General features: G+C 34.8%; 1 protein-coding gene across 1 annotated transcript in view; it reads left to right on the top strand.

Annotated features, from left to right (window-relative positions):
• The window catches only part of LOC110739170 (protein starmaker-like), a 33,499-nt gene extending 9,604 nt beyond the window's left edge, over positions 1–23,895 (top strand). The window contains exons 3-12 of the mRNA XM_021919635.1: positions 2,470–2,541; positions 5,353–5,433; positions 5,530–5,557; positions 5,777–5,859; positions 6,002–6,085; positions 18,686–18,762; positions 18,898–19,332; positions 19,522–19,711; positions 19,805–19,921; positions 23,656–23,895. Of these exons, the coding sequence (XP_021775327.1) occupies positions 2,470–2,541; positions 5,353–5,433; positions 5,530–5,557; positions 5,777–5,859; positions 6,002–6,085; positions 18,686–18,762; positions 18,898–19,332; positions 19,522–19,711; positions 19,805–19,921; positions 23,656–23,895 (1,407 nt within the window). The remainder of the gene's footprint in view (positions 1–2,469; positions 2,542–5,352; positions 5,434–5,529; positions 5,558–5,776; positions 5,860–6,001; positions 6,086–18,685; positions 18,763–18,897; positions 19,333–19,521; positions 19,712–19,804; positions 19,922–23,655) is intronic.
• Positions 23,896–27,371: the final 3,476 nt, after the last annotated feature.

Raw genomic sequence — 27,371 nt, 5'->3', positions numbered from 1 at the left:
ATTTGAAGCTCGGGACGCAGTGCAGGGGTACTTGCTCTCGTACCCCTGAAGTAGAGTTCACCTTCAACTCTACTTTGAAGAGTCCTTTATCTAGGATCTCTTTCTTAGCCTTGGGGGGAACATGCGGCATGCTGCGGCCGCCTGCAAGAAGGGGCGGATTCCTGTTCCACCTGTTGAAGCGCTTGTTCAGCTCTGTGTCTGAACTCTCAATAATGAGGAAGGTGCTCCGCCAGTCCTTCCATTTGTTTGATTTACCTCTCGTCATGAGGTAGCCCCTGTGGCTCGTCAATTGATACCAGCCGGTACCGCCTGCCTTAGGGGTCCGGATGAGGTAGTTCATGTGGGCGAAAGCCTCGAAGCTCGGCTCCACCCCGTGCAGTTCGCACCCGGCCACATAGCCGAGTACGTTGACCTAGGAGTTCGGGGCTAACTGCCATAACCCCAACTCATACCCATCCAAGATCCGCTGAACAGCCGGATGTAGTGGGAAGCGCAGCCCAGCCTTGATGGCCGCCTCGTAGCAGCCAAAGCAGGCGCCATCATAACTGGTACCAGCCGTCCAGACGACTGTGTCTTCTGGATCCGGCACGAACACTAAAAAGTCGGGGCCCATTGTGTGGTTTGCGATAAAGCTCTCCACTTTCTCTTGCATGGCCGTGATCCGGCCCCGAGGTACCGTGCAATAGTAGGGGGTATTTTGCTCTCGGTGAGAGGCGGATGGCTCCGCCCAATCGTCCCCCTTCTCAACTGCGTGAGAAAGCCTCGCCTCTTGTAGGCGACTGTTTTTCTCTTCTGTGTCCAAAGAAGCATGGCCAGAAGAGCTAGACTCGGAATCGTCCTCTGACGAGTCTGAAGAGGACGACTTCTCCCCTCTCCCGGAGGGGCCCGCCTCCTCTCCTTTAAAAGGAGCAGGAGAGAATGTAGAATTGTCAACTGTAAAATGGGAAGGGGTCACTTTGACTCCTCCCTCAGAACTGCCGGCTTTCAAGCCGCTTTGTTTCACTTCCACATCTGGCGCCTGGTCAGATGTTTCACTAATCGGCACCCTGTGGGAGGAGTCGTCTGAGTTTGAGATCCTGGAAGTCTTTTTTGTTCTGGCCACCATGCTCTGCATAGACACAGATACAGTCGGACTTTGTATAAAGGGCAAAGATGGGTCCAGAAAAGGGCAGGCGGCACTCCTAGTCCTAGATTCAGCCGTCCACGGTGACACTGCTGATCACTAACCTAGGTCGTGTCGTGTGCTTCCGTGGTGCCATTTCAAAAAAGAATAAAGTAAAGAGAAAATTAAGAGTAAGAGAACCGACGGTTACCTGAACGAGTGACGATTGATGAAGTTCTGAAAATCCTTTGCAGTCGGCTTGTCAGAGTAGGCGGTAGGCAGAAAGGGTCCAAAATGTCAGAGCAAGTTCAGGGGTCCGAATGTTCTCTCACAAAGTTTTCAAGTGTGAAAATGACCGAAGTCAACACTCCTTTATATAGGCGAAGTGAGAAGGCGAAGGGTCACTTCTAGAATTCAAAATTTTGGCGGGAGAATCTCTCGGCCTCTCGCCAAGTGACACATGTAGCAGGTCGTCGCTTGTTACAGGGCGATACCTGTCACAGGTAACACGTGACCAGTCACGTGCCACCTGTGAGGGGCAAATGATTAGGGGATTTTGCTCCCACCAATCGGAATGCGCCACGTGGGCCAATCAGGTCCTGCCAAGTGTCCCCCAGTTGGACATCTCAGGGCTTGCCACGTGGCACACGCTTATTCGTCCACCCTGGACTTATTATGTCATGACACGTGGCATACTCCATGCCTAATGGAGAAGCCGGTCACCTAGGCCCAACTTCCGAGGGAAGCCCAATCAGCCCAAGGTTAACCTAAACCTAGATTGGCACGTTTCCCGAGGTTATATATACCTCCCTTAATTCTCATTAAGGGAGATTACGCAAAAAACGCAGATTACACACATTAAACACTCTCACCTAGAGAGACCCAATCACTTTAATTTCCGCATTAATTACTCCTTAATCAAGTACTAACTTGACCGTTGGAGGCGGAGCTCCCACCACCAGGAGTCTCCGTTGTTTTGCAGGTACAGGTGTCCGGTTCCAGTCTCGAAATTGTAACTCTCCCGCAGGACATCAGAAAACCCCGAAACACTAGTGAAACTGTAAGTTTAATTGTCATAGGCTAACATGTGTAATGCATTTCTTCCAAATTTACCATGCTTTTCATAAAATACGTCTGGCAAGATTCAGAAAAAGAAAAATTACATGAGACGAAAGTGGAGAATATCATAAAAGGACCACCAAGAAAAGGAAAGGCCAAAGGGTTGAAGAAGAAGAATAAAGAAAATTAAAGAATGGTAGTTGTTTAAGTAGTGATGATGAGGTGATATCTGCATTTTAGCAATATTTTTTATTTTTTTTGTTTGGTTACTATGTTAATTACTAACATTGTTTCTTACTATTTGGCAGGATGAACACTGCAAGAAAAAGGGTAAAGCGGTTGCCCGTAAAAGAAGGTCAAAAAATGCAAGTACAAATGAGGTGACTTTTTAGCCAATTTTGTAGTTTGGTGTAGAATCATTATTTAGTTATTGTTAGTCTAGTTAATGAAGGTTTGTGTTGGATGAGATTCTAACTAAAATAGTAACTTGTATGCCTATTTGTATGCCTAGATGATGAGTGACATTTATGTCACTCTTAGGAAGTATTTTTAGAGTCATTTTCGTGTTTATTTTACCTTTTTTTCCCTAGTTTCCTTATTAATAATGTTTCTAGTTTATTTCTGAGTTTTAGTATGTTTTAATTTAATTTCTTTATTCAATTAGTTTCTAGTTTATTTTCATATTTTATTTGCTTTCGATTTATTTTATTTCGTTCCTTTTCTTTGTTACTTTCATAGTTTTTATTAGTTTTAAGTTTATTTTGTTATTTATTTGATTTTATTTACTTGTATAGTTTTATTTAATTTTTATTATTTTAGTGTTATTTCTTTTATTTTCTATTTTATTTATTTTATTTTATTCTTTGTCCCAATTCTATTCTCGGTTTTGTGTGTAGGTGTTCGGGTTTCAAGTCAAGTGAGTTCAGTTTTCGAATTCATGTCAAAAGTCAATTGCCGACTGCACAAGCCACCAACACCACCGCAGCCACCTCCTATTATCCTCCACCACACCAATTCCCCTGCCCCCTCACACACCCAATCCACGCACCTGACCACAAATGACCACCGCAGCCACCCAATGTACATCCATCCCACAAACACCACTCACCTCCAATACACCAAGCACAACAGCCACTGCTGCCCCTCTCACGACCACAACCAGACCCCCACATTTACAGCCACCACCACCTCCAACCCATTTACCAACCACAGCAGCCGCACCTGAACCACCATCACCCACCAATTCCACCCACCTAAGAACTCCCCTGCTCCACGCACATTGCAGCCCACACCACAACAACAACCTCCACATCTACCAACCATCACAAACCACCTACAACAACAACAACAAGCACAACAACACCAGCACCTCAATTCCACTCCCACGCAACCAGCACCCCGCAACATCCCTCACACCAACCGTCCCAAAACAGCAAAACCAGAGCAACCTGCATCTCCAATTCTCCAACCACCATTAATCTCCACACCTACTGCAATTCGGCCCCTCAATTAAGCAAATATTAGAGTAAACTTTGATTTCATTCAAGTTCGGGCAAACCGCATAAGAGTTTGATCGAAATGCAAAAAAATGTCAAAAGAGTAAAAAACTTTAGAGGTTTTGTTTTTCGAAGAGGAGTGGTCGAACACACCCATGGTTCGACCGAACCAACCCCGTAGTTCGATCGAACCAACCATCGGTTCGATCGAAGCATTTCACGAGACTCGCACATGATGTTTAATAAAATCAAACGGTTGATATTGAAGGCCGAAGCGAGGATAGCCGATGATGATAATTGATGAACGGTGGTGATGGTGTGATGCGGTGGTGATGGAGTTCAGAGAAGCCATAAAATCGAAGAGAAGAAGAAAGCTTAGGGGGTCTTATTGTTTTTGGGGGGATTTGTTTTTTGTTTTAATTTTCCTTTTTCTTTTATTTTTATTTCTTTTTTTTACTTTCCTTTTTTTATTTCTTTCTTTTATTTTATTTTCTCTTTTTATTTCTTTATTTTCTATTTCTCTTTTTTTTTATTAGCTTAGTATAAATACCCAATTTTGGGGTAATTAGAAAAGGGAAAAACAATTACCAATTATTCTACTCTCTTATTAGTTTTTAGGAGAGCTTCTCTCTCTAGATTTTAGGTTAGGATTAGAGTAGTTTAGAGAGAGAAAGTAAGGGTTTCACCATTGTTGAGCTTGGATATTGAAGAGGAAGATTGATCATCTTGCTTGTAGATTTTCACATTCAATCAATGAGAATCTCTAACTCTCTCCTCTATTTTTATTTGCTTTATTTTGATTATTATTTTTAGTTGTTGGTATTGCTTATTAATCATGTTTATTCTTGATTATTTGTTAAATAATCTTGTTATTAGCATGATTAGTGAGTAATTTCCCTATTAAGGGGATGGTTGTGGTGTAGTTGGATCTTGAGCATGTTCTAGGGTTTAGAATTGATTTATTTGTGATTAAAGTCTTTATATGCTTGATATTCTTTAATATTCTTACAAATGCACATTGTTGGTTGATTAAAGGTGAATCTTTGCTAACAAGGAACGGAAGTTGACTTAGTTAAGGTTCATTACTATCGATTGTTATTTAATAGTACCTCCTAGTATATGGTTCTAATGTGGAAACATAGAGGCTATGTTAGGAGAGTCCAATTGACCCCGGAAGGCGGCTAGATTGGATCCTTTATTTCGATATTCGAGCATGTTTAGTTTATAATTAATTCAATTTCTATTCCTTTGTTTATGTTCAAGTGAATGCTATACTTAAACCATTTCCCTTAATATTTTATTTCTTGTATTAGCATCTTTAGACTTTATTTTATTTATCTCTTATTCCGGACTAGCTTAATTGTCGATAACATTTGGTGGTGTTTATTCGTTCCCTATGGTTCGACCCCTATGCTTGCCTTATACTCGTATTAGGTTTGTTTAGGTTGTATAAATTGTATTTGATCTAGGGATAGACAATTGACAATGCGTTTATTCCCTTGTCATTAGAAAGGAAAATCTATTAGAAGAAAGAGATCGAAGGATGATAGTAGTTCAGAGGTGATAAAAACTACTTTCATATTATTTTGGTTTGAAATTTTACTATACATTATATGATCATGGTATTCAATGAATTGTAATTGACATTGTTAGTACTTAAATATTAACAACTATTTCACTGTATAAATTCTTTAGGGGGAACTAGAACAGCAGGAGAAGGGCATTTCAATTGGGAAGAAAAGAACTAAGGCAGCTTCATCTTCAAGAGATAAGCAAGTGTTTTTTTGTGTCACTAATAATAGTACAAATGTCTAGTTAATCTAAGATTACACTTCTCTTGGTTACTATTTTAATCACATTTAATCTGTATAGATAAAAGATATACAGCTTAATACTTGGAGTACACATTTCTAGTTAATTTACAATTATATTTCTCAAGGTTAATAAATCGATCACAATTAATATAACTTATCAATGTGGCAGTCAATTTAGAATTATGTTAATCATGGTTACTAAATTAATCATAATTAATATGTTTATCATTGTGTCAGTTAATCTAGAATTATTTTTATCATGTTTACTAATTTAATCATAGCTAATATGTTTATCAATGTGGTAGGCCAAAATGGAGAAGAAAAAGGCAAGTTGGGTAAGAAAAGAAGAAAGGAGAAAACATCTTCAGATTCTGAGGGTGAGGATGAGGTGATTGTTAGAATCTTTCATATAATGGAACTATATAGTTTTACAATGAATATTGGAATTTAACTTAAAAATTGTATAATACACTTAGAATATTTCATGGTTACTAATGTAATCACAATTGATATGTTTATCAATGTGGCAGACCAAAAAACAGAAGAAAAAAGGCAAGTTGGGTAAGAAAAGAAGAAATGAGGAAACATCTTCCGATTCTGAGGATGAGGATGAGGTGATTGTCAGAATATTTCATATTATGGAATTATATATTTTTACAATGAATATAGAAATTTTACTTAAATATTGTACATAAAAACACTTAGAATATTTCATGGTTACTAATTTAATCACAATTAATATGTTTATCAATGTGGCAGGCAAAAAAAAAAAAGAAAAAAGGCAAGTTGGCTAAGAAAAGAAGAAATCAGGAAACATCTTTCGATTCTGAGGGGGAGGATCAAGTGATTGTTAGAATATTTTATATTATGGAATTATATATATTTACAATGAATATATAGGAATTTTACGTAAATTTTGTACATAAAAACACTTAGAATATTTCATGGTAACTAATTTTATCACAATTAATATGTTTATCAATGTGGCAGGTGTAGACACCTACTTTTGGCCTCTTGTCCCAAAAGGAAGTGCGATGATGTTACAAAAATTTGTTCTTCATGTTAGATCAAAGTTGAAATGTTTATGGAATATAAAATGCATTATGAAGTAAGTTAAAACCCATATTTGAGACCAAGTTATCTTAAAGCCTTGTCCGATTACTAATTAGGCCTAAAACGTGTTCATACATGTTTAAACTTTATTAATAACGGACCCAAATGCATCAAATGCAATGATTGGATCCAATGGAACCTACATTGTTGAAAACCGAGCAAAACAGATAAACCAACCATTAAATTCCCATGCAAGGCCTATATAATTGGATATCCCTTTCAAAGAGCTTTCTAACGGTATATTATAAGCCCAATTCCGAACAAAACAAAGAAGTTATGATCAAAATACTAAACGGGCCCTAAAACCGACACCCTTGCACTCCAACGGCCATAATTTTTGATCGACAACATATTTTAACCTAATTCTAACGGCATTGGAAAGTAGACATTCAGAGATTTCCAATGATATCTCACACCTTAATCCGACTCTGCAATCAAAAGTTATAAAAGTTTTTAAAATGTGTTTTCGTATAAGGAAAACCGCAAACCAGCGCAACTCAATCTGTTGCGCGCGGCACCCAGCGCGACTCAGAGAGTTGCGCGCGCCACCTGACGGCGCGTCTCTAAAACCCTAAACCTAGATCCCTACGCCTATAAATAGGGGTCTTCGTTCAGCATTACGAGGACCGAAAAATTCAGAATTAAAACCCTAGTATTCTCAAAACCCTAATCTCTCAACTTCTCTTACTATCATACTACTTTTTCTTATCTCTTCCCAAATACTTTCCAACCCTAATTGAATCCATTAAAGTCCTTGGAGGTACAAAGAAGAAAGAAAGTCCATAAACACATTAAACGGAGATTTAACATAAAAGAAAAATGGTTAGTTCCCTGAGCACTTAGGTAAATCACTTTTCCTTTATTGTTTAAATAACTTTAATTGAATAAATAGTGTTGTTTGATCACATCAAAAAAACTTTTAATTAATTAATTCACATAGTACTCTTTCGTTAATCAAGAACATAATTTGATAATTAATTGTTGTTTTATCACTTAAGACAAGGTGAATATTATTTATTGTTCTTTCACGAATATTGATTAAATAAGATTAACGACTTTTGCAATGTAATTCCTACGTGATTAATGCTTGTAAATAAAATCAACTAAATTAGTCTTTAGTTATCACGTTGCATATATTTTTTGGTAATGAAATTGTGAAAAAGGAAGAGCTAGTACAGGCCGTACTAGGGCTAGAATAGCGATTCCTCCCTAAAAGGAACGTTATTTTAGTACCCTCGCTCCCGAAATCATTTATGGTTTATATAGACCAATTTGGGCATCGGTAAACTTATGATTCGTGCTAATTATTCCATGAACTCCACATGGAAGAAAGGCATGAACGAGGTTTATGAGTTTTCCTAAAAGTCATTGGCGACTCCTACTTGTTTCTTATAAAAAAGCGTGATGAGAGTATCATTTCTGATTCAAGGTCTCCCAAACAGTCAGAAATTCAAATCCTAATACACCCTAACAAGTGTAAATTCCTAGGCTTCTAAAGGGCCAATGGGCATCTAAGGAAGGACCCCCTTATGATGGGATCACCATCCTTACAATGGCAACTCCACTGGGGACTTAGATGTTACAAGATTAGTTCGTAGTTATGGTTCAAGGTTTCCAACACTAGGTTGCCTATGGATTGTAACAGAACTAACTTGGATAATCTCTAGTTAGAAAGCGATACTTGAACGCAAAATATCTTCCGTTTTCACAAAAGTAAAAATCAAACAAGCAACATTGCATCATGCATAAGCATAGCACATTTTAACCATTGGGGATTGACTCATTGATTTTGGGCTGCCAACACTAGGCTTCTATCTCGAAATCAATAACAATCATCCCACCCATATCGTCAACAAAATGTTGAGAGGGCGATGTCATGAGTGAACACGTTGAGTGATTGATTTGTGCATCGTTTCTTAAGATATGGTACCTTTGGACACCCAAACCTTAACCTTAGAATGGCATTGTATGCTTTGACGGTTCCTTTTATGTGCTTATGTGACTACATGAATATGTGCTTCGTGTCTAATCTAACTAATTCCAGCTTGTTACATAGAGATATAATTAAAAAAATTCGCAAAAATTATGGTTCGACAAAAAAAAAATTGTTATTGTTCTTTTTGTGTTTTTGCAAAAAATAAAAAAAAATAAAATTTTTTGAACCTACCAGGTGGCACGCGCAACTTTAAAGTTGCGCGCGCCCTTCTAGCGCAAGTTCAGAAGTTGCGCGCGGCACCTCCGCGCAACACTATGTGTTGCGCGCGCCCACTGTTCAACGTTGACTTTGACTCGTTCCCGAGCAATATCATACGGAGAAAACGATACTACTGCTTCAAGGTTAATCGTTAAGTAGGTGCTAAAATATCTCTTTGGCTAACAACATTGTATAACTTTTACTATGATCGTTTTTTTTCGAAAAATCCAAAAACATCTTTTTTTATCGTTCTTTTTGCATATTCACAAAATAAAATGTTTTTATCATCCTTATTGCGTTTTCGCAAAAAAAAAAAAAAAAAAAAAAAAAAAAAAAAGGCAAAAAAAAAAACGCATGTGGCAGATGTTACTCTTGAAGTTACACTTTCCACCTTAGCGCAAGACGGAAAATTGCATGCGATACAAATTTTTTATTATGATGATTCGTGTACCTACTTTATAATCTACCTAATGACATTACTTCTTATGAGTCTCGTCATTTGAAGTTCGCATCTCTTAATAGGACGTCATCAATATGTTTATTATTAAACGTGCTTATTTTCGTGTTTATCATTTTTTTAGTTGTAATTGGTCAACCATGATTTAAGAGTATAATTTATTTACCTCTTCTATGGTTTAAAAGGAAAATCCCATGAACTTTACATGGGATTATTGCCTCACACAAAAAATAAAAGAGAGAAATAGAATGAAAAAAAAAAAGAAATGTCGTTCTTAAAAGTAATAAAAAAAAGAGAGTATGATACAAAAAAAATATTATTCTCAGGAAAAAAAAAGAGAGAGAGAGAAGATAATGAATGATAAAACCAAGAAAATGATTTAATTATTTCTTGGATTTTACATTCGGAGGCCATCATTCTTTTTAAGCAAATAGTAAAATATTATCCTTTAAAAATGTGCAATATGAGAATCATAATTGATAAAAATGATATAGATCTCTATTGCAACCTAAGTGATCAACAAATACCATAGTATATTTGATCATTTTAAGGAGTATGTTCAGGTTGATTAATATTCCTAAAATTTGATGAGCATTTTCAATCCAACTTTCTTGACTTTCTCTTCTACCTTCTTCGAAAACAATTCATTAAAAGTAAAATCCTTGGATGATTACCTTATTAAAGTCAACACAAATCATGACATGATTGTTTGTGAATTTTTTGACATTCTTCATCAACAAACTTGCTTAAAGTGAATTCGTATAACAAGGATTAAAAAAAAGAATCAAAATAATCATTTTGACTTTGGTTCATTGTTTGAATGCTTGGAAGAAAAGGTTTAAGTGAACGCGCTCAATTTCTCGTGACACACATTACTAGATCATCTTCCACATTCACATACTAGTCCAATCATGGGTGACAAAATAGCATTGGAGAAACTTAGAGAAGAACTCCAAAACCTAAAGGCCCTACAAAAAGAAAAAGCCCAAATGAAGGCTCATAAAAAAGCAAAAAAGGCTAAAATAAAAGCAGAAAAAGAAAGAAAAAAACATTCTGCGAGAAAAAGCAAGAGCCGAAAGAGTAGAGGCCTTGGAGAAACTTTTCCTTCGAGCTAACTCAGGGAATAAGTACTTCAATTATGAGCTTGCACCACAACCTAGTGGCAAGACTCTCCCAGAAAAGTTCTTGACTACGGATTTGCCAACCTTTACACTAGTAGAAAAATTGCATTTGGCACCCCCCATATGGCACCGGTTCAGCCCAAACCGGTGCAAAAAACCGGCTCATGCATGTTACAGACAATCTTAGGACTCACTTAATGAGCTTTATTGGAAATATGGCATTGAAAGGGGTTGAGCCAAGCCTATAAGCATGTACTTTTCCTCTTTTATTGGACCCAACTACTAGATCATGGTTTTATAACCTCGATAACAAACAAACTTTCACTTGGAGTGACGTAAAAGCGTTTTTAACCCAATATGGGGATAACATCGAGCTCACAACTACCTTGCGCGATCTCGAATTGCTTGAGCAAGGGGAAGAAGAAGGCTTCATTGACTTCTTTTTTAGGTGGCGATCAAAGGTTGATCTTATTCCACAAAGACCTCCGGATCATGAACTTGTCCCAAAGTTCATAGACAATATGACTCCACCATAAAAGTGCCATTTACAACACCTTGGTTTAGACACATTTCAAAAAGTCTATACTGTGGGAATATTAATTAAAAGGGACTTGATAAATGAAACCATGAATCATATAGATGGACTTGATTTTTAGAGAGGATTTCACCTACGTCGGAAACGGACAAAGCTCAAAGACGTAATCTCAAGAAGTTGTCAACAATTCAAGATGTAGCACCCTAGGTCTTGTTTTGTTTCTTTACTTTGTTTTATGATAGACTATGGGATTCATGCTGTCGAATCTACTTATTTTGTACTCTCATTAATTAATGAATAAAAATATATTTTCAAGTACGTCTATCTTGTTTTCTTTTCAATCTCTTTATTGTTATTGACTTGAATTAAATAAAATGTATACATATAAACAGGCAATATCAAAAGGCATATATACTCAACACTTTAAGATTCTTGATGAGATTTGGCTTACAAGATGTATTGAATGAAAAGAGGCCCATCTTAGGCCCACAAAGAAAGGATATGATGATTTCACCAACACAAGAGGCAACTTGAAACTCCATAAATATAATCCCATGTTCTTAACCTTGGAGGAAATTCATCTTTTTGGCAGCCCTTTTGAGCCTCGTCAATTGAGCCTTAGTTATTCAACCTACATTGTTCCATATCTTGGTATGGGAATGGTGCAAAGATACAAATAGGAAATTAGGGGAACAAAACATAAGAGGGGGACACAAAGTTAGTCTAAACCCAAAAGGAAAGATCAAATGCAAAAGAAAAAAGAAAAAATCGTTCTAAACCCAAAACCATATACCAAAATCATCATTCCATGAAAATATGGCCAATCTTAGGCCTTTGCACATATGGACCTACTATTAAGTAGTCATACCCATATATAAAATGCATGAAGTGTTGAGTTATGATTACAAGATCATATAAAAAAATTCAAATGATTTGGATGATTTGATAGCCATTGGCTTCATTACATCATGTTAGTAAAGCAATCGAATCAAACTAAATTCGATGTTTTCCATATCCTTTGCCAAAGAAAAATTAGATGACTTTCACTTTTAAAAAAAAAACACAATCATCTTATTTTCTTTTAATAATAGGGCTATTTATTGCCAAGGTAATTCAGGTTCTATATACATTGCCTAGAAAGAAATAGAGTTAACACAATAAATTGATTTGATATATTGGCAGCCTTGACGTCAACTTTAGATGTCTTTTAAAACTCTTGAGCATTTGTCTTCTCACTTATCATGAGCAACTAATATGTCCGCCTGCGTGGGATATCTCCATCTTCTCTAAGCGAGGAACATTGATTGAACATGATTGCTACATGAAAAAAAAAATGATCGTTATCACTATTACACATATACCTCACTGCCAAGTCATCATGATGATTCAAATATTAAGTCAATAATCCTTGCTTTTCGAAAACATATCTAATTTTCTTTCTTTATTCTTCTATGGGAAAGTTGGATTCCCCTTCCTTTTTATACAAATCTGTCTTTTTCGTTCATTTCTTTTTTAGGGGGTAAGTCGGGATGATCCCTCCCATTTGGCAACTAAAATACTCGAAAATAGTATAATTTTTCCACTCTTTGCCTCATATTGGGGGCTTAAAAAAGCCAGGACATCCCCACATCTCTCTATTTACAGATTTGAATACGCTATTTATGCTGCGAAATCAATGTCATGCAAAGCTTATTACGAACCATCTTAATAACTTTAAATGATAAAGGGAAAAATACCACTTCCTATTATTTGACCAAGATAATTAATGATGTTACTTGATCAAACAATTTATGATAAACATATGCAATATTCTGCAAATTGAAAATACAAATCTTGGGGTCTTAAATAAACATGAGAAACATCCCCTAGCATATGTATACATGAATTCCAAAAGTCACCTAAGTCTTCACTTGGGGGCTTCAAATTAAAAATATAAGTCTCACCTTAACTTTCATTTTAAAATGAGACTATATTTTGGAAAGTGATTAGAACAATTTTATAAATTATTCTAACACTCCACCAAACCTAAGTTTGATAAACATTCATTTTCCGACTATGGTGCTTATTTAATTGAAAGAACTTCACTTTCAATTAGCAAAATATGACAATGATGACAAACACTAAAAATTAGAACATATACAAAATTAGATATACAAAAGTTTGCTCACATTTTCATATCTTTGTTAAAATAAGTTGCGAATTTCAACTTACCTTCATCAATCTTGGACAAAAAAGTCGCACTCAATTACAAGCTAGACTTTTCTTTCCATTTTGTGTCCAGTCTTGAAAATAATATGATTATGATTTTTTCCTACTAGAAAAATTTGCTTTTCAAAACAAACTATTGGATCCTTTTCAAAATTTGAATTCTTATTCGAAACAACATGTTTCTAATAAAAATAGTATTCAAAATTTCCTTTCTGAATTTTTGTTTTCTCAAAATAAATAAATTTTCAGATTCTCAACAACCGTTTGGATAATACATGTATATACATAAATATTTCCAAAAGGAATGAATTAAGATTCGACTTCTTCTTAACTCGAATTTGTTCTCGCTTACTGGCCAAGGGATGGTAAACGAACCACCTACAAGACCAAAATAAAAGATTGACAAGAACAAAGTAAATATTGATATTCTAAATCAACTTTGAAGAATAAAATCACCGCAATGTTCTTTACAAACGTTTAGACATTAGGTAAGATTACTAAACACAATTGTTTTTGGTCTAAAAACAAGCAAAATTCTAACTTGCTTTCTTAAAAATAACTTTAACTAAAATGTGAAAGCCATATCACTGTCCTAAATATTTCAAAAACAAAAATAGGATATATACACAGGTCCATCTCAATATCATATGAGTGGCTTAAATAATAGCAAGTCATTAGAATTTACCCCCAATTAGGGGCTCCAAGACTTGCGAAATAGCAAGAATGCGCATAACCCGACACATGGGGGCTCCAATATCAACAAAAAAAAGAGATATTCATGCCATTCGAGCTACTTTCGGGAATCGCATAAACTACAAATGGTTTACATAGATCTCGAGCCTTAAAATTTTCAAATGAATCAAAATGATATAATAATCATGTTGTTCCTTTGAAAACTAAGTTTGCAACTAAACTTGGCCATTAAACAGGTTACATACTCGAGCCATTTTCAAGTTCAACTTCAAAAACTAATCTTAGTGCATAATTGTTGTTTCAATACTTCAATTTACTCTAGAGATTAGAGAGTATGACTAGTATAGAGCAAAAGAAACAAAATCATGATACATACTTGCTCATATGAAAGTTTAGTACTCAAATCATTCATCATGAAAATTGTATCAAGACACTTTATTAACATAAAACAAACAATTTCATGAGTTAGAATGTAAACAAAAGACTCTTAAATTCTAAATTAAGGAGTCTTCTTTTAAAATTATTCTCCATTGTTACACACTTTGGAATTTCGCAAGGAGGATAACATCTACTTTCTCGAGATTCAAAATAGTGACAAAATTTGAACTTAAAAGAAAGAATTCAAATGTAGCAAGAATAGACGAAAAATTTGAACAACATTTCATTTTTCCCTTACTTATTCTAATGAATGACCAATATTACTAGAATTAGCAAATTTCTTTGTTAAAACTATCAATGGTCAAAAAACGGTTTAAACACACTAGTTTAATCGTTTCCAAGATCCTAGTTGTTATCATAATAAGACGAAACACGGGATTTGTAGACCCATTTCAAGCAACATGAAAGGGTCTAATTATTGACAACAAGCAGATCATCGAAGTCACCCAACATTAGGGGTTACAACATTCGAAAATGTAAAATGGGGGCTTATGAACCAGAAATATAACCAAGCTACACCAGTTCGATGATCTCTTCAAGATTTTCCTAAACTAACTAGTTTTGTGCAAATATTAAAATCACAGTTTTATAAGTGAATAATAATAACCATCGATTATTTTTATCATTGATAAAACCAATTTTGCAACTTACGCATGAAAATAAAATAAAAATATATAATAATAAACATGAGTCGCAAGAACAAATTCATGCTATTATAAAAGTTCAAAATTTCATTGATAATTATAATGCATAATCGTTGTTCTAAACACTTCAATTTACATTAAAATTAACAAGTATAGTCTATGCGAGCAATAAAGTTCAAGCACAAAGTCAAAATTAGAACAAAAAATATATATTCTTGGCATGCTCATACAGGATCAATACTTTGTCACTTCACATGAAATTTGTTGCAATATATTGCTTAAACATGTCACAACGACAAACAAACAAATTCATGAAAACAAGTCGAATAAAAAACCCCCAAATTCAAAATTTGGGGTTTAACGGTTCGAAAATCGCCCAAATTCAGCCAAGAATGAACGAATTATGGCAAATATGAATAAGGGACGAGATCTACTTCCTTTAGCTTAGAAAAACAAGAAAATCCGAGCTCTTTAGAGAGAGAAAGAAGCGAAAATCGTGAAGGAAGGAGAGAGAAAACGAAATGAAAAATCGCGCTCAACGATTCTCTTTTTGCTGACTTAAATGTCGCGCGCAACTGAATTAGTTGCGCATGAAAGACCAGCGCAACTCAGAACGATGCGCGCGCCTGGCCAGCGTGACTTGCTGAGTTGCACGCGGATATTGGTTACTAAAATGACCGGTATCCAGATTTTGATTCGTTTGATCATTTTTTCAACGGTTTTTGCTCGTTATTAGACGTAATGGCGCGCAAATTATCAAAATCTTTTAAATTTCTTTACATTTTGTAGTTTGTTTTCTACTTTGTTAGTTTTTTGCATCAACTTACATGCACACCGTGCTTTGTGCCTTCCCTAAGCATATGTTTTGAACGTTTTTCGTAAGAGTGCCTTAAGTCGTTCCGTGGTGGTGCTTTACGTAAAAGCACCCATAGACAGGTTTGTCATTTTACTGTACTGACGTTACAAATGTCCGGGTTTTCTTCTTTTTTCACGCCTGAAGCAAAAAGGAAGGCGTTTTCATGCAGCGTAAAAATGCAAATAGCGTATCGTACGATGCAAAATTGTACGGCGTAGGTGTTGCGTAAAATTTCACTTAGCCCAAGCTTTGCGAGATCTACCTCTCGGGACTAAAAGGTAGAGAATTATTGTAAGCGTTAGCTCACGAGTCGACAGGCGCAGCGAACCTTCAGGAACAGGCACTTCTTGAATGGGAGCAAATACGGTAGTTAGTGTGCTTACTAACTTACCGGACAGTTAGGGTGTCGAATTCATCCCCTGTATAAAGAAGCGACGAGACGATGTCACACCTATGTAGTCACGTGCCCCTAGTCTTGAGACACGTGTACTCATCTTATGGACAAAACTGATGAGAGAGTTGCTGACTTTCTTCCCTCTCACTGAATTTGGATATATATGCCTCCAGTCCTGAGACGTGTATTTCTATCTTGTGGACTTCCGGCTCGAATACCGAACCCGACTCGAATACCGGACCATTTTGGCTCTAATACCGAAAACCCATTTTCATCTTTTACTTTGTTAAATTCAGGCTAAAGTTTCAATGACATATCGAGGGACTTTAGACCAACAATGACGCGATTGAGAGGAAACCTTCCCCTTTATCCTCTTAAAACCGATCTCTTCTCATGACTTGACATCACCCAGAACACCTTTACTTGTAAAAGCGTCTACAACTGCAAAAGATCAATCTAGATTCTTTAGCGCGTTAAGACTAGGAAAAACTTTTTCTACCCTTAATAGCTACTTGTTTCACACACTTAGCGAACCAAGGATCGTTTTGACATCCTTAATATTTCTGAAAGCTTCTCTATTCTTAGGGAACTTCACAGAATGAGTCTCGGATTTATTTCCTTGACTACTTTGATCATCGTCTATTTTAGGCTCGATCAAAGTGGGGGCTAACTGTAGACACCTACTTTTGGCCTCTTGTCCCAAAAGGAAGTGTGATGATGTTACAAAAATCCGTTCTTCATGTTAGATCAAAGTTGAAATTTTTATGGAATATAAAAAGCATTATGAAGTAAGTTAAAACCCATATTTGAGACCAAGTTATCTTATATCCTTTTTGGATTACTAATTAGGTCTAAAACGTGTTCATACATGTTTAAACTTGATTAATAACGGATCCAAATTCGTCAAATACAATGATTGGATCCAATGGAACCTACATTGTTGAAAACCGAGCCAAACAGATAAACCAACAATAAAATTTCCATGCACGACCTATACAGAGGATAGCCCTTTCAAAGAGCTTTCCAACGGTGTATTATAAGCCCAATTCCGAGCCAAAACCAAGAACTTATGATCAAAACACTAAACCAGGCCCTAAAACCGATACCCTTGCACTCCAACGGCCATAACTTTTGATACATAACATATTTTAACCTAATCTTAACGGAATTGGAAAGTAGACATTCAGATATTTCCAATGATATCTCACACGCCTTAATCCGACTCCGCAATCAAAAGTATGGAAGTTTTAAAAATGCATTTTCATATAAGGCAAACCGCAAACCAGCGCAACTCAATCATTTGCGCGCGCAACTTATTGGGATGCGCGCGGCACCCAGCGCAACTCAGAGAGTTGCGTGCGCCACCTGACGGCGCGGATCTAAAACCCTAAACCTAGATCCCTACACCTATAAATAGGGGTCTTCGTTCAACATTACGAGGACCGAAAAATTCAGAATTAAAACCCTAGTATTCTCAAAACCCTAATCTCTCAACTTCTCTTACTATCATACTACTTTTTCTTCTCTCTTCCCAAATACTTTCCGACCTTAATTAAATCCATTGAAGTCATTGGAGGTATGAATAATAAAGAAATTACATAAACACATTAAACGGAGATTTAACATAAAGAAGAACGGTTATTTTTCTGAGCACTTAGATAAATCACTTTTCCTTTATTGTTTAAATAACTTTAATTGAATGAATAGTGTTGTTTGATCACTTTAAACAAACTTTTAATTAATTAATTCACATAGTACTCTTTCGTTAATAAAGAATAGAATTTGATAATTAATTGTTTTTTTATCACTTATGACAAGGCGAATATTGTATATTGTGTTCTTTCACGAATATTGATTAAATAAGAATAATGACTTTTGCAATGTAATTCCTACGTGATTAATGCTTGTAAATAAAATCAACTAAATTAGTCTTTAGTTATCACGTTGCATATATTGTTTGGTAATGAAATTGTGAAAAAGGAAGAGCTAGTAGAGGCCGTACTAGGGCTAGAATAGCGATTCCTCCCTAAAAGGAATGTTATTTTAGTACCCTTGCTCCCGAACTCATATTTGGTTTATGTAGACCAATTTGGGCATGGGTAAACTTATGATTCGTTCTAATTATTCCATGAACTCCACATGGAAGAAAGGCATGAACGAGGTTTATGAGTTTTCATAAAAGTCATTGGCGACTCCTACTTCTTTCTTATAAAAAAGCGTGATGAGAGTATCATTTCTAATTCAAGGTCTCCCAAACAGTCAGGAATTCAAATCCTAATACACCCTAAAAAGTGTAAAGTCCTAGGCTTATAAAGGGCCAATGGACATCTAAGGAAGGACCCCCTTACGATGGGATCACCCTCCTTACAGCAGGCCAAAAAAAAGGCAAGTTAAGTAAGAAGAGAAGAAATGAGGATACATCTTCAGATTCTTAATTAGGATGAGTATGATGTGATTGTTAGAGAATATTATATAACTATATATTATTACGATGAATATGGGAATTTTACTTAAATATTGTACATAAATACACTTAGAATATTTCATGTTAAATGTGGCAGGACAAGATAAAGGAATTATCTGCCAAATTAGGTGATAAGAGGAAAATATCCAAATATAAGTTAGACTATGATGAAGTGTTATCCTGTTTGAAATAATTATGAATTTTGCTCTGATTTGCGTATTATTTTAATTTCTTAGTCGTGTTACAAAATCTTTAGCAGGTAGATAAATTGAAGCCAGGAAAAAGACCAAATCTATAAAAAAAAATAAGGTTGTTAAAGAAGGCTCCCAAGGAGAAAAGAGATGACAGTGATGATAATGAATTAGATAAGGAAACCGAAGATGAAGATGACAAGGATGGCAGAACAAAAAGCGATGGCTCCCAGAGAGAAGATAGACCTTATGACAAATATGGAGAAGGGAAGTCTGAGGGGGAAATTGAACCTGACGGAGAAGATGAACCTGCTGATGAGGTTGGACCTTATGAGGAAGATGAACCAGCTGCTGATGAGGGTGGACCTCAAAAGGAAGATGACGCTAATGGTGGAAAAAGACCTTCTGATAAGGATGAACCTGATGGTAGAGATGGACCTCAAGCAGGTGCTGATGATGACCTCGACATACCTCGATCTAAAAAACCACCTACTATGTCCCCAACCGCTAGAAGACTTGCTAAGATTATACTGCAGAAAAAAGGCAATGAATCGTAAGTTTCAGTATTAAAGACAATATTACATGCGTAGTAAATATTTCTATAATTTCATCTATGTCCCTAACTGCCAAAAGACTTGCTGAGATAATACTGTAACTGTCTTGATACTAAATAAAGAGCTAATAATATCTGTGTCAATGAGTTAATTATATTTTTTATACAATTGTTTTTTTTGATAATAAGGTTGAGAAACTCAGTGATGTTTAAGTTTCGAACATTATCTTTGACTCGCGGCATGCTACACGATTCGTTTAAGAAGAACGGGTCAATATCTGCGATTATTATGGAGGCCTTTGGGAATATGTTGAATGAATTCACTTGTGAAGATCCAAAGAATGGCAGACATGTTTACGTGATGCCAGTAACTTACATGGTAAATACTTTTAAACTTAGTATCATAAGTTGTTGGGATGTAGATAGCAGTTAGTATAATATGCTAAACAAATTGTGTCCCATGTCCATGCAGGAAGAGGCTATAAAGAAACTAAGGGCCCAAGGCGATGTTGGGGACATTGTGAATCGATGTGTGGAGACCATTGCACTGGATATTGCTGTTTGTGAAATATTAGAAAACCATAAAAGGGTAAGATAATCATGCTCACTTATTAATTATAAAACTATTTAGTTTGATTGTTTATTTTTAACATATATCTATTTTTTGGTTATTTAGAAAATTGGGTAGGTTACTAATTAAATATTAAACATGCTAATTTCATTTGTTAACTAATTACATCATTTTGGTTTCGTATGAAATCACACACATGCAGGTCTTCTTTCCGATGTTGCATAATGGAAGATGGAAATTGTACTTGATAAGTTTAAGTAAAAGAAAATTGTTGTCTTTGACACCAAACAAGCATATCCCCACCCAACTCATTCGAAAGTTCTCCCGATGGTGGTAATTCACTATATCCTTCCATTGACTAGTATTAATGAGTTGGTTAGTGTTTTATCTAACTTAATTAATGCTTTAATTTTATTCAGATGGAATTTGCAAAAGGTGTTTTTTCCTTAATATGAACAAGCATACCCAGTGAGTTAGAGTAGTTTGAAGTGACAAATTTCAATAATATACCCAAGGAAAAGAAAGCTCATGACTCGGGGATGCTTTGCCTGCTGTTTTTATACAACATCTTCAGCGATGTTAATGACTGGATGCATGTAAGTAGTAATTAACTAAGTATGTACTTTGGTGCCAGTAGTGTTATGTTTGTAATCTAAGACTTGTTAGCAAACAATTGAATGAAGTCTTACAAGGGTAATGAAGAGCTCTACAGGAAGACAATGTGCACCAACATTCTACTGGATGAAGTGAACGAGCTCAGTGGAGATTTAGCAGATTTAGAGAAGGGTGTTTAAGAAGGGTTGGAAATTGGTTTTTATATTTGGTACAACTTACATTGTTGTCTGATTCATGTACCTCTTTGGCATGAAGTACTTATATTAGTATTAGTAAGTAATGGATAATTAATCAAATATGCACATGGTTGTTGTTTGTTATTTCAATATACAGTTTGCTTACTTTATAGTTGCTCATTGTGCAAACTGGTGAAGATCCAACTATATTTTATTTTTGTTATTATAATTTTATTGATGATACATCACTAAATCAGTCATTTTTGTTTTTAAGACTGCACCTATAACATTAGAACTTGGATTTTGGACGAGTATGGGCATAAATTACTTAATATATTAGTAACCGTTGTTATTTAAATTAAATGTACTATTAATTGTTTAGTGATTAATAAATATAAGGTCATTATAATTCAAAGATCAAATTGCTTAATATATTAGTAACCGTTGCGTTTTAAATTAAATGTACTAGTAATTGTTTAGTGATTAATAAATGAAAGGTCATTTTAATTCAAAAATCAATTCAGGTCGTACTGTATTATGTATTATTTTTACTAAACTAGTTAATGTCCAATCCATGCTCGGATTTTTCATTTGATAAATGGTTGAATTATCTTTTAAGATTATGTAGTAAGTCGATCACCTATACAATAGATTTTATAAATTACTTTGTGTAATCGTGTAAACATGTAATTGTACCATCAAATAATTGTACATGATATGTGTTAATGTAGATTATCTCTTTCCAGTATTTTGCTTACAAATGAAATATATCTTATATTTTGAGTCAAAACAGTATAATAATGTCACATAAATCACTATTAAACGATGTACGTTAAATTATCATCTAATATTAATAAATCTACTCTTCGGAATAATTTAATGTTAATTTATATTTTTTGAAATGGTAAGTATTTACTTTTTTTAAAAAAAAGTAATTTAGTTCCGTGTTGAAATTTGAATTTTTTAAATATAAGAAATATATTTATGAATATTTTACATATTTATAGTATTGAGTTGTTTACTTACTAAAAACATGAAAACAATATAATTTATTGTTAAAATATGAGATAATTATTTGATATTTCCCGCCGAATGTTATATTCATTTTAGAAAAAATTATCATAATTAACACCTGCAGTTATAGTCAATTTTTAATTTTGTTTATCTTGTTTGATACAAATAATTTTTGTTTAATTTTTTTTTTCTTTGAAAGAAGTCCTAAAGGACATAAAATTTCATTAAATAAAGTCATACGACATCTACAATTGACAATTAACAATAATGAAAACGTATTTAACAACATCGAATAAGAATTAATCGGGGAAGGGATAAGAATCCAAATACATAAATATAAAAATTCTATATTCTCGATTCGATGTCTCATACAGCTTTTTAAGCGGATCTGTCGTCGCTTCAAACAATTTTGTGAGATACTTAATTCCGTGTTGATTCCATAACCCAAATTCGTGTCATAATCAATCGTGGCCCCGCATAACCATAGACCAAATTAACCACAAATAAAACCATGTCGTTCGACGGAGTCTGTAAAACCTTGTATTTGGAAGGAGATCGAAAAAACCTTGTCTTTCGAAGGAGATAAAACCTTTGAGAGAAACATTGTTATTGTAACCTAAGAAACAAAAAGCTTACAAGAAAATAAAAATTAGGGCTTTCTAATGGTTAAATTTGATGAAAGTCTCTTCAGAATTGACAATTGCAGGCTAGAGTTTAGTAGAGAAAGGAGGCTAGCATTTTATTTTTATTTTTTTGCTATCATAATTTTATTTTACAACAAAAAAATCATCAAAATAAAATAGAATTAAATTTCAGTTAGTAATTATCAAATGTTCTACAAGACGACATTGAGTATGAATATGGAAAAATAATTAGAACATTATGGTGCAAGAGTCAAGAGTTGAACCCATTTTATATTTAATTAATTAATTTGGTCCTTTAAAGTAAGACAATCAACAACCAACCTTATTACATTAATTAAGTGCTTTGATCCTTTGAAAATAAAAAAAAAATTACATTGGTAATTTGGTCTATTAATTATTTCTTAACTAGACTTTATTCTTTCAAAAAAAAATGAAATTTCTTATGAGCATATGCTATAACCTTTCGTATTATTTTTTAAACACAGTCCCACCATTATTCAAAAACAAATAACGCCTAAACTACATTCATAAGTAGAGTCTACCATTCGAAGCACTTTTTCAACGGAATGAAGTACTGAAGTGTTTGATTGAAGTACCCGCCATATAAGCCATATACTACAATTGAATTTCTTCGAATTAGGTATGTCGTAGTCCCTATTGATATATTTTGAACAATAATGCATATCACTAAATTTAATTTGCATATTTTATACAATGTTTAACTTCTTTGACAATTTGGTTGACAAAACATTAAAACTGTCGTAATATAGGGTTTGAGTAAATTGGTTGCTGCAAGTCTATATTGAATAATTTTAAATAAATTTGTAAATTTTCATATGTTATAAACTGATTCGAAAATTCAACTGACATAACTGGTATGGGGCTAGGTACAAACTTGTTTCACAGTAAAACTAGTAACAAACAAAATTTCTTGGTAATAGAATGAACTATTGCAGTACTACCAATACAAAAGTATTTGACACGTCTATCATATTGTAAAACTACATAGGTAAGAATTCAATACATGAATAAAGCTACTGGAAGTCTTTACATAATAAAAATTGTCTTGATACTAAATAAATAACTAACAATTATGTTACGTAGACCATATGATGATTAATATAGGTACCGGAAGTCATTACCAAATAAAATGTTTACGATACTAAATATATAACTAATAATGAAGCTTGTCTTATGTATTCAAAAAAGACCACATGATGATATTGCAATTATATGACAATTTGATTTAATATTATTTCAATCCTATTTGAAATATTTTCATGTGATGTGGTGTATGTTAAAGGCAATGCTTTTTATTTGTAAGTTCCATTCATGTAAGTCAAAAGTGAATGGTATGAACTTCTATTCATCTAAATGCAGTGATATGGACAACAACCTAGACATAGATCTTAACCAAGATGTAGAAGAACAAGTCATCGTTGATGAGGCAGAGGTAGATGTAGACAACCTCTCTCAAGATAACGAAATAGAGAACTTTCAGCAACAAGATATTGATCATGAAAATGAAGAACAAAATGATTAACAACATAATGATAATGACAATGAAGGACAGCATGACTAACAAGATGATCCAGCAGTCGGAATGTGCTTTCCTTTAGGGGAAGAATTTGCCAATTTTTGTTATAAATATGCATACAAAAAAGGGTTTACTTTTTTTGTAAGGACTGCCACATTGATGGATAGCTACAAGTCGCAAGGAATCAATAAGGCAAATGGCGCGAAAAATCAGACATCCAACCACATGATGAAATAACTAAGACTTGTATGTACAAAAGGTGGTAAAAAGCAAACCGTGGGATCTTCTGTAAGTGAATGTAAAGTGTTTGTGCACGAGTATATGGTAAATGGTCAGAGGAGAATCTCAACATGTCAATTGGACCACGACCATAGAATTCATCCGAAAAGTAGCCATCTAATGGTTAATTACAGAAGCATCGATGACCCAAATGTCTATAGAATTATGGCTAATAACCGTGTTGGTATATCGATCGTGAAAAACTTCAATTCTTTTTTAGTTGAAAATGGGGATCATGACAATCTGACATTCAATCAACGGGACCTGAGAAATGTAGTGAACTTAGAGTTTCGTAAAACACGGTTTCAAGGAGATGCAATTGCCCTTAAAACATACTTTCGAAATCAGCATGAGCTTAATAATGAATTTTACAGCGCAATCCAAAGGGGCTGCGATGGAAGGTTGATGAATATGTTTTGGTCAGATGCAGGGTGTAGGGCAATGTGTGAAGATTTTGGCGATATAATAACGTTTAACACAACGTTTCAAACCAACAGGTTAGGCTACTTAACTATTTATTACATTGTTTTGTAGTAACCATAATAATTATACCAGTATTAACAAGGCTAGGGCGATTAGCTTAAGTGTATAATAGATATTTTATTGATAACATAAAATGGTTTAAAGGTACCATTCGGCAATGAATTTAATTATTTTCAAGGATTCTTTTTAATCAGTGAATGTAAATTTAATATATTTATTAGATATTTAACATGAACATAACATTTCAAATATGAAATGCCTTTGGCACTGTTCGTCGCTGTCAACCATCATGGGAGTTCAATTGTACTTGCTTGTGCTTTGATTTCACACGAGGATACTGACACCTTTGTGTGGGTATTTAATGAATAGCTCAAGTGTATGGGTAAGGCACCGTTAGGCATTCTCACTGATCAAGACAAAGCAATAGGGAAGGCAGTGTGTATAGTTTTCCTGGGGATACCACACATGCTATGCTTGTGGCATATTATGAAAAATGTTGCACATAATTTGGGTTCGCATAAAAAATGGAAAGAAGTTAAGGTAGCACTGAGAGTAGTTGTCCATAAGTGTCTAGACCAGGATGAATTTGACAACGCATGGGCTATAATGGTAAATAAGTTTTAGATCGGTAGCAATACTTGGATACAGGAATCCTACAAGTTGAAGGATAGGTGGGCCCTTGGGTATTGTCACGACAATTATTGGGATGGAATGTCTTCCACCCAGAGAAGTGAAGACATGAATCATTTTTTAAAAGGCTCCGTCAACATTGATACCCCGTTGGCTCCATTTGTTGAGCTTTATGAGGCCGCCATGAGGGACTTAAAATATAAGGAGCAATTGTTGAATTTTGCATCGTCGGATAAACCCCTTTCGGTGGACAAGACTATAATTGCCGAGTACATTTTCCACATCAAGTACACCAATGCAAAGTTCAGAGAGGTAAAAGACGAGTGCCTAGGGTTGAGACATACATACATTAATAAGACCTCGGCGCTTGGTACAATCACCTTTTACAAAGCTGATGAAAAGATTCCAACCCCCATAGTTAGGAAGAGGTGGAAGAGTTACACGCTGACAATTGACAAAGAAAAAGGTGATTTCTCATGCTCATGTAAGTTATTTGATTTTGGGGGAATATTGTGTAGGCATATAATTCGAGTAATAGAGTAAGAGGATATAGCTCACATCCCAGAGAAATATATTTTAAATTGCTGGAGGAAGGATGTTGTGAGGCGATACGAGGGCATTCATGTAGCATACTATGACCTCGACTCAGATCGATTTCAAAAGGTAAAAGAAATAAGCCTTAGAAATAAATACCTGAGCACGCTAGCCATGCACAACGACACTACATTTGCTATGTATAAGGAAGTCACATATAAGATTAGAATTGAGTTGGAGGATTTAATGGGTATTGAGCATAAAGATAATGACGCACATGACGAGGGGTGGAAGTAGGTCGTTGAAACTAATCCTCCCTCGATCAAACTAAATTTATAAATACTTAACAAACCTATATACAAGTATAGAGGAAAGTTAGGGATCGAACCCAAAAGAACGATAATGTTCAAGCGCTCTCAATTATACGCTTAAGCTAGGTCGAAGTCTAGGGATAAAAGGTAACACTAACCAACTAACAAAATGAAGAATCAAACAAATAAACACTAGGAACGGGATCAACAAGTAATCATGACAATTGTAGCAGCTCGGAAATACATACAAGTCAATAGTTGTGAAGACTAATGGCAAGCTCAATCAAAAGAGTCAACAAGATATCTCCTAGAGGTCAAACTAGCGCCAACTACGAGAGACTCTAACTAGGAGCATCACTAATCAAGCTCAATCGACAACTGTAAGCTACAAATCAATGGTCCGTATCAATGTAGACTCACAATGCAATCTAGCATAATTCTCAAGGCCTAATCGAATTACACACATGTAAACTTCCATTAATCACTTTAATCTCAACAATTAATCAACATACTTCCCAAATTAAGCACAATCAATCAATCATACAAGTTTCACCCAATTCCCCAAAACCAAACCCGATGATGAACAACCTTTCACCGCCATTATTGGTCGGGTTGAATATTTAATTTTTGGAGTGCTTAAATCCATATTTCCATTTCATAAACCAACCCAACTTCTAGCCCATTTCCCCAAAACATAACTTATTTTCCTCTTTTCGTGCCTTTAAACCCAAAATAATTCATTTCGTGTCCTTTAAAATCATTCATTTTGTGTCCTTTTTATAAAACGTTTAATCCAGTTTATTTTGGTCCATTATCTAGGTTCAATGATTGAATAGTTGGATGGGGCTTTAAAAGATCTTTCCAACGATATATTATAAGCCCAAATCCATAACGAATAAGTTATGGCCAAAATATTAAACTGAGCCCAAACCGAACCTAAGCCCACCTTACCTACGACCCAATGAACATGTGGAGGGTCCAAATTATTTAATCCCATTCATAAACCAATTAGGATTGATTGGAAGCTTCTACAAGTTTCTAAAAGATCTTAATTATCCTTTTTTAAAAGATAAGATTAAAGAGTTTGAAATTGAATAAACTCCTTTTTTTTTAAAGTCCTAATTCTATCCAAATTGAAAGACGTTCAAAGATATACAGATATGAATTTCGTGCCTATTTTTTTTATCTGAATTGTATATGGTTGGATAGCCCTTTAAATTATCTTTCCAATGATATATCATAATA

This window comes from Chenopodium quinoa, unplaced genomic scaffold, assembly GCF_001683475.1.
Source record: "Chenopodium quinoa cultivar QQ74 unplaced genomic scaffold, ASM168347v1, whole genome shotgun sequence".
Taxonomy (NCBI): domain Eukaryota; kingdom Viridiplantae; phylum Streptophyta; class Magnoliopsida; order Caryophyllales; family Amaranthaceae; genus Chenopodium; species Chenopodium quinoa.
Note: the sequence above shows the minus strand (reverse complement) of the source record. Positions and strands in the feature narration are given on the sequence as shown.